Source organism: Eumetopias jubatus, unplaced genomic scaffold (genome assembly GCF_037043125.1).
Source record: "Eumetopias jubatus isolate StellerSeaLion01/CBP00866 unplaced genomic scaffold, mEumJub1_p1.0 scaffold_7, whole genome shotgun sequence".
In the NCBI taxonomy this organism is placed as follows: Eukaryota; Metazoa; Chordata; class Mammalia; order Carnivora; family Otariidae; genus Eumetopias; species Eumetopias jubatus.
The window spans coordinates 44,023,471-44,038,570 of record NW_028274813.1 but is presented as its reverse complement, the minus strand read 5'-3'; the positions used below and the strand labels follow the sequence as shown (position 1 = coordinate 44,038,570).

General features: G+C 37.7%; 1 protein-coding gene across 3 annotated transcripts in view; it reads right to left on the bottom strand.

Annotated features, from left to right (window-relative positions):
- Positions 1-15,100, bottom strand: part of DLGAP5 (DLG associated protein 5) — a 38,568-nt gene that overhangs the window by 2,107 nt on the left and 21,361 nt on the right. For 2 of the 3 annotated variants that reach the window (XM_028099480.1, XM_028099625.2), the window contains exons 13-17: positions 12,248-12,340; positions 9,285-9,504; positions 4,656-4,848; positions 2,610-2,667; positions 1,798-2,041 (exon numbers count right to left, since the gene is read on the bottom strand). In XM_028099480.1, coding sequence (XP_027955281.1) covers positions 1,798-2,041; positions 2,610-2,667; positions 4,656-4,848; positions 9,285-9,504; positions 12,248-12,340 — 808 coding nt within the window. Of the gene's footprint in view, positions 1-519; positions 567-1,797; positions 2,042-2,609; positions 2,668-4,655; positions 4,849-9,284; positions 9,505-12,247; positions 12,341-15,100 lie in introns of all 3 variants that reach the window. The other variant, XM_028099407.1, reaches the window with a different exon arrangement.

Below are 15,100 nucleotides of genomic sequence, written 5' to 3'. Positions count from 1 at the left end.
ATGTAGAGGCAAGAGGTCACCAAAAGTAAAGCTGGGGAACCTCCAAATAAAATAGTAGGACATATCTATATATCAATATATATAGATATAGTAAATCAAAAGAATTAAAATGAAAATAACCAGTGATGACTGAAGGTAGGATCGACATTATCTTCCCAACTGCACGTTTCTAAAGGCAGAAACCTTGCCTTATTTTTTCTTACATCACTTAGCGATACCTAGCATAACCCAAGCTACAATTAGATATTTAAGTATTCAACCAATATGTAATAACAAATCTGATACCTAAATTATATAGGGAAATAAGTCTTCAGAATGTAGTATTAAAACATGCTATATTTTAAAGTTTATAAACATATTTTTCCCATTTTGAGAAAAATGAGTAACAAGTGGATTTCATAGTAAATAACATGTAAGTTTTAAACCAACTTTGTACACAAACTGAAAAGTGAATAATACCATTTTATAAAACAGATCTAGAATATAAAACAATTTTTCAAATTAAGTTGGAAAACTTACCGAATCAAGAAGATGGCATTCAGTAGTGAGACTTTTAATATCAAATACTGAAAAAACAAAACAAAACAAAACAAAAAACCCCAACTTTTAAGTTTTTAAATATCCTCGCAGTCAAGGGTTGTTAGAAATGGACAAAAATGATGAAAAGCTCCCTATGAAATGCTAAGACAAAAATATAGGTCATCTTATGCTATAGCATTTAAAAAAAATTTTTTTTAATTAATTTATTTATTTTTGCGAGGTGGGGCACGAGCAGGGGTGGGGGCAGAAGGAGAGGCAGACTCCATGCTGAGCAGGAAGCCCAATGCCAGATTCGATCCCAGGACCCTGGGATCATGACCTGAGTCAAAGGCAGACGCTTAACCAACTGAGCCACCCAGATGCCCATGCTATAGCATTTTTTAAAATGTACTTAAATTTTTTTAATTAAAATTCTCATCCTTAAATTCAGTATAAAAAGAGTCTTCTATAAACAAATCTCATGCTTGCAATATTAAAGGTACCACTGAGTATCCAGGTTGGTGAATATGTGGAGATTTGGGGAGAGTGGTGCATTTGGAAGGTAGGGAAGCTCTGTACCCTTTCCCCATACCTTGCCCTATGCGTCTCTTTCACATGGTTATTTCTGAGTTATATCCTTCTATAATAAACACGTAATATACTAAAGTTGGAAAAAAAAAAAAAGGTACCCAAAAGATGCTAGGTCAAGAACACAGCTGGAGTACATTAAATGTCTGGCCAAGGTTACAGTTTATTTTGCCCCAGCCAGAACAGCACCACTGAGTAGCAGATGAAAATAGTAGGCGAAACTATCACACATTATACTATAACAAAAGTCCAAGAGCCATTTCCTATTGCAGAACAATCAGAACAAAGTAGATAGGAAAAGGCATTATGAAAGAAAAATAGGGCATCTTAAAGAAAGGTTTGAGGATGTGTGTTGACAAAGAGGTAACTAAAAAAATAAACTTTGGGGAATTTCTCTGAATTTTCACAAACAATGAAGAATCCAAATAGGTCTAATGTAAAATGCTACTTATTTCCAACATGGATTAGTAGCCATTAATAAGTTTAATAGGTATACTTCCAAAGGTCTGAGGAGGACAGTGGATACTACATAACGTGTACTGATTCTTGTAAGGTATTTCTTGTGAATGCCCAATTTTTCAACCTTTACTCTTAGAAACTGGTACCCAGAAGTATTCACAATAATCTATGTTTTAATCCAAGTTCATTTATTTAACAAAGCCTCATCTAAATATATTTAAAAGACCTCACCTGACTGAGAAATTTTAGTCTTCTCTTCCTGTAAGATGTCATTTTGTGATGGTATATTTTCAGGGCTGCTCATCAAAACATCCTGTGCTGTAACTAAGGAATGTAGTTCCATTCCTGCTACAACATCTGGAATTTCTTCCTTTTTATTAGTATTAATATCATCTGCCACTTCACCAGCAAGTAGAGGCAAATTCATTCTTCCATTGGGTAAACAATCCATCTCAAAGTTTATCTTGTTTGCATCCTGAAAGTAAAAAATGTTTTTAACCTTTAATTACCAAAAATTGGAAAAAATAGAAAAAAGTCTTGTTGCAATTAAAAACAGTAAAATGACATTCTGAAGAGGCTAAAGAACATTGTAAATCCTACTATCTTGCTTCTTGAACAATTTGTTCAAAGAGTATTATAGCAATGGTATGATTGAAGGAAAGCTTCTCAGCAAGTGTCTATGATATTCCAGTTCAGTGACTGGCAAACATTTTTTTGTGAAGGGCCAGATGCTAAATATTTTAGGCTTTGTGAACCACAGAATCTTGGCCACAACTACTCAACTCTACCATTGTATTGCAAAGCAGCCAGATATAATACATAAGTATGGCTGTGTTATAATAAAACTTTATTTAAAAAATAATCTTGATGTGAGTTAAAGAACACAAAATGGCACTATGGTTTCAAACACGACAAAGGCCTTTAAAACAAGAAGTATTTTAATGACTGGTTTAGATTTCCAGTGGAAATTCTGGGAGTTGCTTATGGAGTTACTACATATAACCACATAAATTGCCTATCTACTATATTGGAGTAGGGCTTACATAATTTACTTCAATTAAATCTTGTAATCCAGGACACTGAGCATCTTCTATGTTGTTCCTAAAAAGGAAAGAAGTAGATAATCAGATAATTAAACATACTGCTATCTTTTTACTTGTGTTTTGATATTATCCTTCATGGGTCAAAGATGGGGCCTGGTCCAAGATCAGACCTGGTCCAAAGAAGTTAGTTTTGGACTACAGCTATAGCAGCAAGACTAGATGAACTCTTCCCCAGAAAGTTCACAGCCTGTTACCATGCTGCTCAGCCCACCAGCAATCTTTTGAATCTTGCCAAATCCAGAGCTACATACATACTAGGGAAAGGTTAGAATAAAGCCAACTCCTGGGGGGTCAAAGCAACAACTCAGTTATTGTGTAGTTGGAGTTGACTACATTACTTGTTAGTTATAGCTTAATATATTTCAATCTTGAAGTCTGTAACTTTATTTCATTAAAAATACCTGTCTCAACCCTTGCAAGTCATTTTTTTTAAATATCCTATTTTTCAAAAAAAAAAATCCTATTTTTCTAGTTTTCAACTCCACTTCGCCTTCACTGCACAAAGTTATGTGTAAGATGCTCTTTCATGACTATTTTTGGGAATTAAGTAAAAAAATTTTAAAGGATACTTACAATATCTTTTAAATATAATTATGGATCTTCTTAGCACAAGATAATAAACTAGAGGATATATATAAAGTAAAGCAACTTGCATTTAAGAAATGACAGTAAATTGGTATTTTATCATCCAGATATTTCTAGAATATCTAAAATATTTAGTTCCCACAAAGGCTAAATATACCTTGGTTTATACTAAAAATTTGAATATACTAAAATTTGTTCCATGAAATATTTAAGAGCATAAATTTTCATTTGTTTCCTCTATTTCAATTCATAAAGTGTTCTTTTATTTTTTTGACAACCTTCTTTGCTATAATGACTGAGTATTCAATGCTATCCCATCTCCAGATTAATAATAAAACCAATAGTCCTCTCTTGGCTCCAGACTACAATTTTATTTTCTATTTACCTTAAAGTATCTCTTTCCTATCAGATTTCTGGTATATTTATGTTCCATGAACAAGGACTATATAGATAATTTTGATGCATTTGTGCAGAGGCAGTACTCTGCAGCAGAAAGAATAGAGGCAGCATCCAGTTTTACCAATTATAAGCTGAATATGGGTAAGTCACTAACTTTTCAAGTCTTCTCACTTGAAAAATGGGGATCTAGTACCTCACAGGGTTGTTTGAAGAAGAAATGAGATAATACCTGTTAATAACCTAGAAAACCACGTCTAGCGCATAATTCTTCAGTACACATGAGCTCTCTCTTATTTATGCAAGATAGCAATGTCAAGGCATTTTCGATAGAGGCTGGTACAAGAGTGCCTACCTCTCAAGGACCCTGTAGGGATGTGTTGGCACTCCTGTTTCATAAATGATGAACCTGAAGCTAAGTGAGTTAATTAAAGTCCCAGAGTTTCACAGCTAGTATGCTACAGAACTGGTTTTGAACTCAGACCTGCCAAGCACCAAAGTTGTATTGTGTTTAGCACCAAACAACATTGTATTGTTTCTTTTCTTCTTAGTTCTGGAGAATTTACTTTGCACACCTAAATATAACCAGTAATCAAACTGAAATTGTAAGCCTTAATTCCCTCATTTAGAAAATAGAAGCATTTCTTAACACATTACCGGGTCATTGTGATATCTAATTAAAAATATAGGTGTTGCAGGTCTTTTACCAGGCTAACAATCTGAAATGATATTTAATGTCAGCATTTGTTATGCTTCTTTTTTAAAAACTTAATTACTTATTTTTAGAGAGAAAGAGAGCGCGTGCGTCTGTGCACGTGTATGAGTGCGGGGAGGGGCAGAGGGAGAGAATCCTCAAGCGGACTCCCTACTGAGAGCAGAGCCTGATGCAGGGCTGGATCCCACCACCCGTGGGATCATGACCTGAGCCTAAACCAAGAGTTGGACACTTAGCTACCCAGGCACCCCAGCATCTGTTACACTTTTAATAACACATGAAAGAAATACCTGTTTTTAGGAATAGTTGAAAGCAAAGTCTCCTTATCAACATGCTCACTTTTGGTACTTTGAGGATCAGGATTCTGTGATGACAGAGTTTGACTTAGATGGCCCATCTCAGCCCTGCTCTCAGACACAGCTTTGCTGACAGACTTAGGTGTCCTAAGTCTTTGAGAAAGACGTTCAGAAGAGATAGAAACTCCTAGAAGATGAGAGAAATCATCTCAATATCAAAAAGTTCTTTCATTCAGGGGCACCTGGGTGGCTCAGTTGTTAAGCGTCTGCCTTCAGCCCAGGTCATGATCCCAGGGTCCTGGGATCGAGCCCCGCATCGGGCTCCCTGCTCGGCGGGAAGCCTGCTTCTCCCTCTCCCACTCCCCCTGCTTGTGTTTCCTCTCTCGCTGTGTCTCTCTCTGTCAAATAAATAAATAAAATCTTTAAAAAAAAATTCTTTCATTCACTTTTCATTATATCCAGGAAGACAGTGCAAGTTCTTCCTATTACCCTACCAACTAGCCTCTTCCATAATATGTTTTTTAAAGACAAATGCCTGGGACTTTCAGTACAAGATAGTATTGAACACACACATTAGATTCTGTTTCCTCTTAACATCCCATTACTATAAGCAGTAAAGGAGATCATCTTAAAAGGCAGAACGTTACAAGGACAAAGAGTGTCCCCCTTTTTTTACTCAGCAGCTTTTTATTTTTTTTAAAGATTTTATTTATTTATCGGAGAGAGAGAGAGAGAGAGAGAGAGAGAGTGCGCACTAGCCAGAGGGGGTGGGGCAGAGGGAGAAGCAGAGTCCCCTCTGAGCAGGGAGCTGGACATGAGGCTCAATCCCAGGAACCTGAGATAATGACCTAAGCCAAAGGCAGACACTTAACTGACTGAACCATCCAGGCACTCTTACTCAGCTTTTTAAATTTGGACAAAGGGAACTAAAAAAAGAGACAATAATAAACAGAAAATTTTGGAAGTTGTAGTTGTAATGTAGTTGAGTGGGTGGGATAATATTTAGTAGACCCAAGAAAATAAATTCTAAGCCACCAGTCACCAGTTAGGAAAGAGGAGAATTAACCCGATTTATACCACAGCATCCTTCAAAAGAATTGGTGTCCTCAAGTATGTCTGGAAGCAGAGATGAAAAGGTAGCTAAAAACAGGAAGATCGGTTCAAAGTCAGTTTAAAGAACAAATGGAGGGCGCCTGGGTGGCTCAGTTGGTTAAGCGACTGTCTTCGGCTCAGGTCATGATCCTGGAGTCCCTGGATCGAGTCCCGCATCGGGCTCCCTGCTCAGCAGGGAGTCTGCTTCTCCCTCTGACCCTCCCCCCATCTCATGTGCTTTCTCTCTCATTCTGTCTCTCAAATAAATAAATTAAAAAAATCTTAAAAAATGAAAACTTAAAAAAAAAAAAAAAGAACAAATGGAGCCCTTTCCTCATTTTGCACAAGTAGGCGACTGTCAACATGCCACCACCGTTCCCCCCAACCACCACCCAAACCAGAAATCTAGAGAGGCTTATTTCATGAAAAGGCGAAAGAGAAGGTCCCTGGCTTAGGGGACACCAGGTAAGGTTGAGAGATTGGTACTATATGGAAAAAAGGGGATCACAAACTGTTGAGACGCTTAGTTTCTTCCCTCCCACCTGGCTCCTGAAAGGCTGACAGCCAGAATTATACCCTCTAGGCAGCAGACTGGAAGAATCTTTTCTGGGGAACCCAACTAGCCCATAAGAAAAGAATAGCCCGGTGATGGGTTTTAAGGAGGGCACATATTGAATGGAGCACTGGGTGTTATACGCAAACAATGAATCATGGATCACTACATCAAAAACTAATGATGTAATGTATGGTGATTAACATAATAAAATAAAATTTAAAAAAAGAATTAAATATAGTGATGTATAGATTCCTAGCACTATGGCACAGCTAAATCACCCCATAGTAAAGCCCCCATTACCCACGTGCTGCTGGGCAGAGACCTGTTCTTAACCACAAGCAGGCAGTGAATGATCACCAGACACCCAAGGAAAGTCTCCAACACAAGAGATGGAAACCAAAACCGAACAAATGAAAGTTTCTTGGAACAAATACTGACTGTACAGGGGAAAGAAAACATAAAAGCTATCATTAATATCCTCAGAAAGGTAAGACAGTGGGGCGCCTGGGTGGCTCAGTTGGTTAAGCAACTGCCTTCGGCTCAGGTCATGATCCTGGAGTCCCAGGATCGAGTCCCACATCGGGCTCCCTGCTTGGCAGGGAGTCTGCCTCTCCCTCTCACCCTCCTCCCTCTCGTGCTCTCTCTCTCTCATTCTCTCTCTCTCAAACAAATAAATAAAATCTTTAAAAAAAAAAAAAAAGAAAGGTAAGACAGTGAGTGCACTTACCAAACTAGTACAGAATATTATAAAATGGAACATTCCAAGAATGGGAAAGAGCTCTTGGGAATTTAAACCACGAGAGCAAAGCTAAAAAACAAAAAACAAGAACCATGAGAGCCAACGTGAAAGTTGAGGAAATAAGGAAGTAAAAAACAAGTACAGGAAAAATTATAAAAATAGTATATTTACCAAGAAAAAAATAAAATAGATGTTTCTGAAAAGATAGATCAGAGAGGACCAACCGAGGAGAGTAAATCTAAGGAACAATTCACACACACACAAAAACCTACACAATCTGAGAAAAAAAAAATCTACACAGTTGAACATCTCAAGACCCCAAGACTCCTCTAAGAACTGAAAGTGGTTGGGGCGCCTGGGTGGCTCAGTCGGTAAGCATCTGTCTTCGGCTCAGGTCATGGTGCCGGGGTCCTGGGATGGAGTCCTGCATGGGCTCCCTGCGCAGCAGAGCCTGCTTCTCCCTCTCCCCCTGCCTGCCGCTCCCCCTGCTTGTGTAATCTCTCTTTCTCTCTCTCTGACAAATAAATAAAACCTTAAAAAAAAAGAAAAGTAGGGGTGCCTGGGTGGCTCAGTCATTGGGCGTCTGCCTTCGGCTCAGGTCGTGATCCCAGGGTCCTGGGATGGAGCCCTGCATTAGACTCCCTGCTCGGCGGGAAGCCTGCTTCTCCCTCTTGTGTTCCCTCTCTCGCTGTGTCTCTCTCTATCAAATAAATAAATAAATAAATAAAATCTTAAAAAAAAAAAAAAAGAAAAGAAAAGTGGTTGCCTCTAGGGAGTGACAAATGGGGTGAGAGGGGCTTCTTGGGGGACTTCTTCTCTATAACAAGCCTCATACAAACCATGTGCTCTGGAACTAAAACTCAGTTTTAACAAGACAGATTTGGGCCATAAATCTTAATCTCCCCAGTCATAAAGGCCAAGTTGGGTACATGAAAGAATACGGCAATGAGTTCCTTGGGAAGTTAGCGGCAAGGAGCCGTGTTACTAGCAGGAGGCAATTCCTGGGTTTACAGGAAAAGCAGCTGTTTAGTGTAAAGGATACAAACCAGACCACACCAGATGTGATAGCTAAACTGACAGGAAGGTTATGATATAGTTGAGGTGATAAATTTACATTTTAATGTAAATATTGGATAGCAGCTCAAGTTTATGTTCAGAAAATTTCCCTGTGGACACAGTTAAATAATAGGGAAAATATATCCATTCAGCTGATTGGTACCTGAAGAGGACATTGCCCCTTTCTCCTTGAATACAAACATCTAGCACTTAAAGCACTGATAGAAGTTCCACCGAGATTTACAGAAGAGATTACTTCAGCTATGACCTCTCATCACATGGCTTATAAATAAATGATTTCCATCTATATATATAAATTCAATCTAATAAAGACAACCTATGACAAATAGCTATTGAAAAATCATAAGAGGGCCGCCTGGGTGGCTCAGTCGTTAAGCGTCTGCCTTCGGCTCAGGTCATGATCCCAGGGTCCTGGGATCGGGCCCCGCATCGGGCTCCCTGCTCCGCGGGAAGCCTGCTTCTCCCTCTCCCACTCCCCCTGCTTGTGTTCCCTCTCTCGCTGTGTCTCTCTCTGTCAAATAAATAAATAAAATCTTTAAAAAAAAAAAAAAGAAAGAAAGAAAAATCATAAGATCAGAGTTAGAAATCAGTTAGAAAATCGTAAGAATGGTTTCCTTAAGTATTAAAAGCTGGTTTCATTGGAATATTTTTAAATCAGGAAATTAGTACATTTACTGTGTTTCATAAAATCTGAGCAGACGTTTTAAATACAAATGAAAATTAAACCAAACTCCACTTTCCATAAGCTTCATTTTAAAGCACAACTAAAGAAGGGCGAGGGTTTAATGCCTGAGACGCTTTGCATCTTAAATTCTAATCAACTAACTAACCTGAAGAAAACCACCTAACTTCTCATGCTTCCCTCATGTGTCTTACCTCTTGGGACCCCGTGACCTACCTCACAGGATTGTGGGGTTAAGTGGTAATAACAGACATGAAATCACTTAGAAAATATAAGAGCCATTTTAGAAGATACAGCACACTTAAAGTAATCTAATCATACACATCCACATATGCCTTGTATGTGAGTGAGCATGTAGTCTATTTTCCAGACTCAGAGAGTTTGTAGGTCTTCATATGAAAACTATTTTTGACCTCTTATACAAGCTCCCATCCAACCCAAATATTTCTCTCAAGGAGTCCTAGCAGAAAAACTAACCTGAGAAGGACTTAACAGGACTTTCGATTCTGAAAAATCCAGCATCAAACACTATTTTATCAACTTCCTTTGGCATTACAGAGGTCGCTGCCTCCGCAGTTTCTTCCTGCTTCATCCTCTCTCTCATTGCATTTTTTATGGCCGCGAGGCGATTTCTAGCTGCAATTCTTCCACCGTCATTCTGTTTGGGCTTACTTGCTGCCCCTGAGACCACTTTCTTCTGTAAAGAGAAATTATGACATGTATTAAAGCTACTCGTTATCATCTTACAAGAAAAACAAATAAAGCATAAAAAAATATTTAACACATTCATCATACACTAATCAGGTTCCTCGTATGTGCTAAAAATGCTGGGGGCCAAAAGGTAAAGGACAAAGCCCCTGCCCTCGAGGACTTCACAGCTTACAGAAGGGCTAGATATAGACACTAAGAATAATAAATGTCATGATACAGACAAAATCAGATGGCTATGAGAGAACACAAGGCTATCACCTAAATCAATCTTCAGAGTTATCGAGAAAGGCTGACAGGAGGTACCCCCTGAGCTGGAATCACTGTTAGCCAAGCTACAAGATGGAGTGAGGAAAGGACTGGGCGCAGAGAACAGCATATTTGCAAAGCCGGAAGCGAAAGAAAGTGCAGAGGAGCTGGGAGGAGGTAAGCAACAGCTAGATTATAAAATCCCTTGCAGGTAACCATTTCTACACTTATACAGAGGACAAAGGAATAGATCTTATCGATGATTTTTAATCAGGAGATTAACATTATCAGCTTTGTGATTCAGAAAAGTCATTCTGTCTACAGCCCAGAGAAGGGACTGGAGGGTTACAAGCCAGTTAGGAAGGAGACTACTGCACTGATACTGGAAAAAGATGACAGCAGTTAGATTAAGGAGGAAAAATGGAAAAACAAGAAAGGCTTCAAGAGATATTTAAGGGGGCGAATTGAGAGGACTTAGCAATCTACTGGATGTACGTGGAGTAGAGATGGTGAAACAGAGAAAGGACTAAAGAAGATAGCCAGGTTTCTACCTTGGACACCTAGTGAGATGCCAATACCATTCTCTGAGACAGAAACAGTGATGTGTGTGCAGATGCCTTCAGTCTGGAATATACTGATTTTAAGGTACATGGAGTCAGGATATATAGAGCTAGAGCTTAGCAGTAAGTGTGGTATGAAATACAGATTTGGGACTCATCACAGGATGGGTAAGACTGTACAGGGAGAATGTGGAAGGAAAAATAGAGTTGAGGTAGGAATGTGAATATCACAAACATATAAGGGATAAATGGAAAAACAAACTGCAAACATGACTGAAGAATGGGCACAGAGGCAAGAGGAAAATCAGAATATAATTTTAAGGAGGGACTCAGGCATGTTTAATCCTGCAGAGGGATTGGATTTTATAAGTATCTAATAATTCAGCAACTAGAGAATCAATACCCTTGGTGATAACTGTTCTAGAGGCAACGAGAGGGGTGAAGCTGAACTGCAGTGAGTTGCAGAGATAAGCGAGAACCAAAATAGTAGCAACAGAGTATAGACAACTTTTTCCGGAAGCTTATCTGTGATTGGTAGTTGGCAACAAAACAAGTTGTTTTTTTCTTTAATGGAAACAAAGATAAGACCCTTAAACATGTCTAAAAACTGATGGAAAAGAGAGGGAAAAGGAGAAAACAAGGCTAACTGATGGAATGAGAGATCAATGAATAAGAGGTCAGAGGTAAGGGTATCAAAGTATAGGTAATAGTTTTAGTTTATTTGTTCCATAATCTTAACAATAGCCTGTAGATTAAAGTAAGAGGAGAGAGACACCTGGTGATACGGGACGGAATTACAAGGCTCTGACCGAATGCTATACCGACAGCCATTATCTGCAGCACTGATGATATTGTTTCCAGGACCAGGTACTCAATAAGAAATACCCACAGTGGCTTCAAAATGTTCCAGCATTCTTCACTGTTTAATAGATCTGAAATCCATTCATTTATTTTCGTCACAAAATGACGCTGTAATAGGTTCTTTTAATATTCTATCATCTTAAACTCCTACAATAGGATTTAAAACAGATCTTACTTGGATTACATAAAAATAAAACGCAAATTTAGAAATCTGATTCTACAACCAAAGGTATTCTTCTAAAATATAAAGAAAAACTGGCAACACTGTAAGGTGGTTTGAGAAGCATTCATCTGACCAAAAACTTTTGAGTTCTAAATATTACTAGAAACAAATAGACAAGAATGGAATCTATCATGTTAACAAAGCAAATTTTACAGGGAAAATAAGAAAATTTACAAGATAAAGCATAGGGAAGAAGAAAGACGTTCTAAAGAGAGATTGTTCCTCTCTGCTATTCAATTCTTTCATTTTGAAATAAATCACTCAAAAGAATATATAAAACAGAGAGGTGGCATAGCCTACTGATTAAGAACACAGATTCTGGAATGAGAAAGTCAGGCCTTGAAAGCCAGCTCCCCCTTTGGCAAATGATTTCTGGATGTCAGTTTCCTCAACTGTAAAATGAGGAGAACAGAACCCACTTCACAGGATTGTTGTGATGATTAAATGAGTTTATACAAGTAAAAACATGGAACAGAACTTGGCACAGACTACGCATTATATAAATTATGTAGTACTACTATTATAATTACAACAAAATGGAGATGCACAGTTTGAAGTATAAAACAAACATGCAGATACCCACTGTTTAGTAACTTAGAAGCCCTCTAGGTGTCTCCATTCAATTACAGCCCCTCCCTCCCTCCAGAAATAACACTACATTTAGTTTTGACCATTTCCTTATTCTTTCTTCAAAGGCAATCAGGACATTGTAAGTAATATATGGAACTTTGTAAAAAGATGAAAGATCTGAAACTAAATATTTTTAAAGCTTAAAAATAAAAATTTGTTAAAGTAGAAGAGTCTGTATTAGAAATTTGGATATAAAACCACAAACTTACCCGAACAACTTTTTTGCTTATATTATTATTGTTCTGCCATCCAGATTCCTCAAGTTTGGTCAAATTGTTGAATTTTTGGTTTACATCTTCTATCTGTTAATAAATAAAGCACAAGTTTATCAGATTAAAGCTAACCTTATTAAAATGAAAAACTAATGAATTCAAGCTTCAAAAAAAAATCGAGAATGGTGACTTGGACTGGTGGCATATAAATTAGACTAAGTCATTCTCAATTTAGTATTCAAATCAAGAATTCTTCTTTTTTTTTTTTTTAAGGATTTTATTTATTTGACAGAGAGAGAGCACAAGCAGGGGGAGTGGCAGGCAGAGGGAGAAACAGGCTCCCCGCAGAGCAGGGAGCCAATGCGGGGCTCGATCCCAGGACCCTGGGATCATGACCTCAGCCAAAGGCAGATGCTCAACCATTTCAGCCAGCCAGGCGTCCCCCCAAAAAAAGAATTCTTATGGTAAAATTGCTCACTGTTATTTTTGGTTTTACAAGCATACATCATCTACATAAAGAGGGTCAAATATGAAGAAACCTCCTAATTTATTTTTGACCATTAAAATGTAGGAGATAGGGGCGCCTGGGTGGCTCAGTTGTTAAGCGTCTACCTTCCGACTCAGGTCATGATCCCAGGATCCTGGGATTGAGCCCCGCGTCGGGCTCCCTGCTCTGCGGGAGGTGTGCTTCTCCCTCTCCCACTCCCCCTGCTGTGTTCCCTCTCTCACTGTGTCTCTCTCTGTCAAATAAATTTTTTAAAAATCTTTTAAAAAATGAATAAATAAAATGTAGGAGATATTCTAGATGTTTTTGTTTCCTAAATTATACAATGTGAACAAAGAGCACAATACGTCTTTTTTTTTTTTTAAACACAGTGTCTTTTGCAAATACTTTCTCTCAGTCTGTGGCTTGCCTTCTCTTTCTCTTGACACAATGTCATTTTAAAAGATTCAAGTAATGTATCTACTAGCAGGATGACAATGTATGATCCTTATCCTTCTGGTATGATCCTCATCTCTACTAGATATATGAAGTGATGCCTTCTGTGCGCCACTTTAGGGAAGATCAGAACAAGCTTCCCTCATTCCAGTCGGGGCTGACATTAACCTCCTGGGGCTGGAACACGTAGCCCAGGGGGAGGTCATCACGAGGGCACAAACAAGATGGAGGGCCAAAGATGGAGTCAGTGATGTCAGTGTATGATCCTCATCCGTCTGGTATTTCCAATCTCCTCCAAAGAAGTAACCACTGTCAACAGTTTAGCAAACATGCTTCACTCCCCTACTATTCATTTATACACATATGTACTCTCAATTTCTCTCCTGAAAAAATGTAAATTCCAAAAAGTCTCAGGATTACACTTATGACCAACTGATGTTCAACAGATGTATCAATGCAATTCAATGAGGAAACAATAGTCTTTTCAACAACAGTGCTGGGACAATTGGATATCCACAAGAAAAAAGATGAATTTAGACTATATCATACACAAAAATGAATTCCAAATGAATCAGATACCTAATTGTGGAACTAAAACTGCAATACTTTTAGAAAAAAAAAAATAAGAAAATCTTTGTGAGCTGACATTAGGCAAAAAGAGTTCTTAAACATGATGCCAAAAATCACAATACAGAAGAAAAAAATGGATAAATTGAACACCATCAAAATTAAAAACATTTACACTTCAAAAGACACCATTAAGAAAATTAAGCCACAAACTAGGGAAAAAATATTTGCAAATATTTCTGATAAAAGACAGAATAAAGAATCCAGAATAAAGAACACTTACAACTCAATAAAAAAAGACAAACCCAATTTAAAAATGGCCAAAAGATTTAAATAGAAAGAAATTTCACCAAAGACATACAAATGGCTAATAAACACATGAAAAGATCATTAACATCATTATTCATTAGAGAAATGCAAATCAAAACTACGACAAATAGTTTGCACCCACTAGGATGGCTCTACTAGACAGTAACAAATACTGGTGAGGATGGGGAGTCCTAGGAAAACTCATACGTTGTTGATGGGAAAGTAAAATGTTATATAATCACTTTGGAAAATAGCTTGGCAGTTTCTTAAAAAGCTAAATGTAAATTTACTATATGTCCCAGCAATATCTAGATATTTACCCCAAGAGAAATGAAAACAAACGTCTACCCTAAGATTTGTATGTGAATATTCATAGAAGATTATTCATCATCACCAAAGTGGAAACAATCCAAGTGTCCCTCCGCTGATGACTAGAGTGATGTATTTATACAATGAAATACTACTCAGCAATGAAAAGCAACAAAGTACATATACATGCTACAACACGGAGGAACCTTGAAAACATCATGCTACATGAAAGAAGCCACATACAAAAGGCTATATATTGTATTATTCTATTTAATATGAAATGTCCAGAAAAGGCAAATCCACAAAGACTGAGTTGCTTGGGGTTGGGAGTGGGAATGCAGATTGACTTGCACATAGGAAAGAAGATCTTTTTATGCTGAAAATAATGTACATTTGGATTGTGGCACTGGTTGAACAACTCTGTCAATTTACTGAAACACACTGAATTGTGCATTTAGAACTGGTAAATTTTATATTAGATTAGACCTCAAAACAGCTCTAAAGAAAAAAAAAAAAAAAAAGAGGTCCCAGGAGCGCACTTGAAAAGTCTCCCAACAGCCAAATTTGGGAAATGATCATCAATAGATGATAAATGTGAACAATACAAACACATCAAAAACCTTCAAATCTATCCATTAATAACACTAAAAAACACAAAACTCATTGGTCACTACTGAAGGATGGTAGTGAACCAACTCATTATGAAAGTTGGTAAATATATAAAA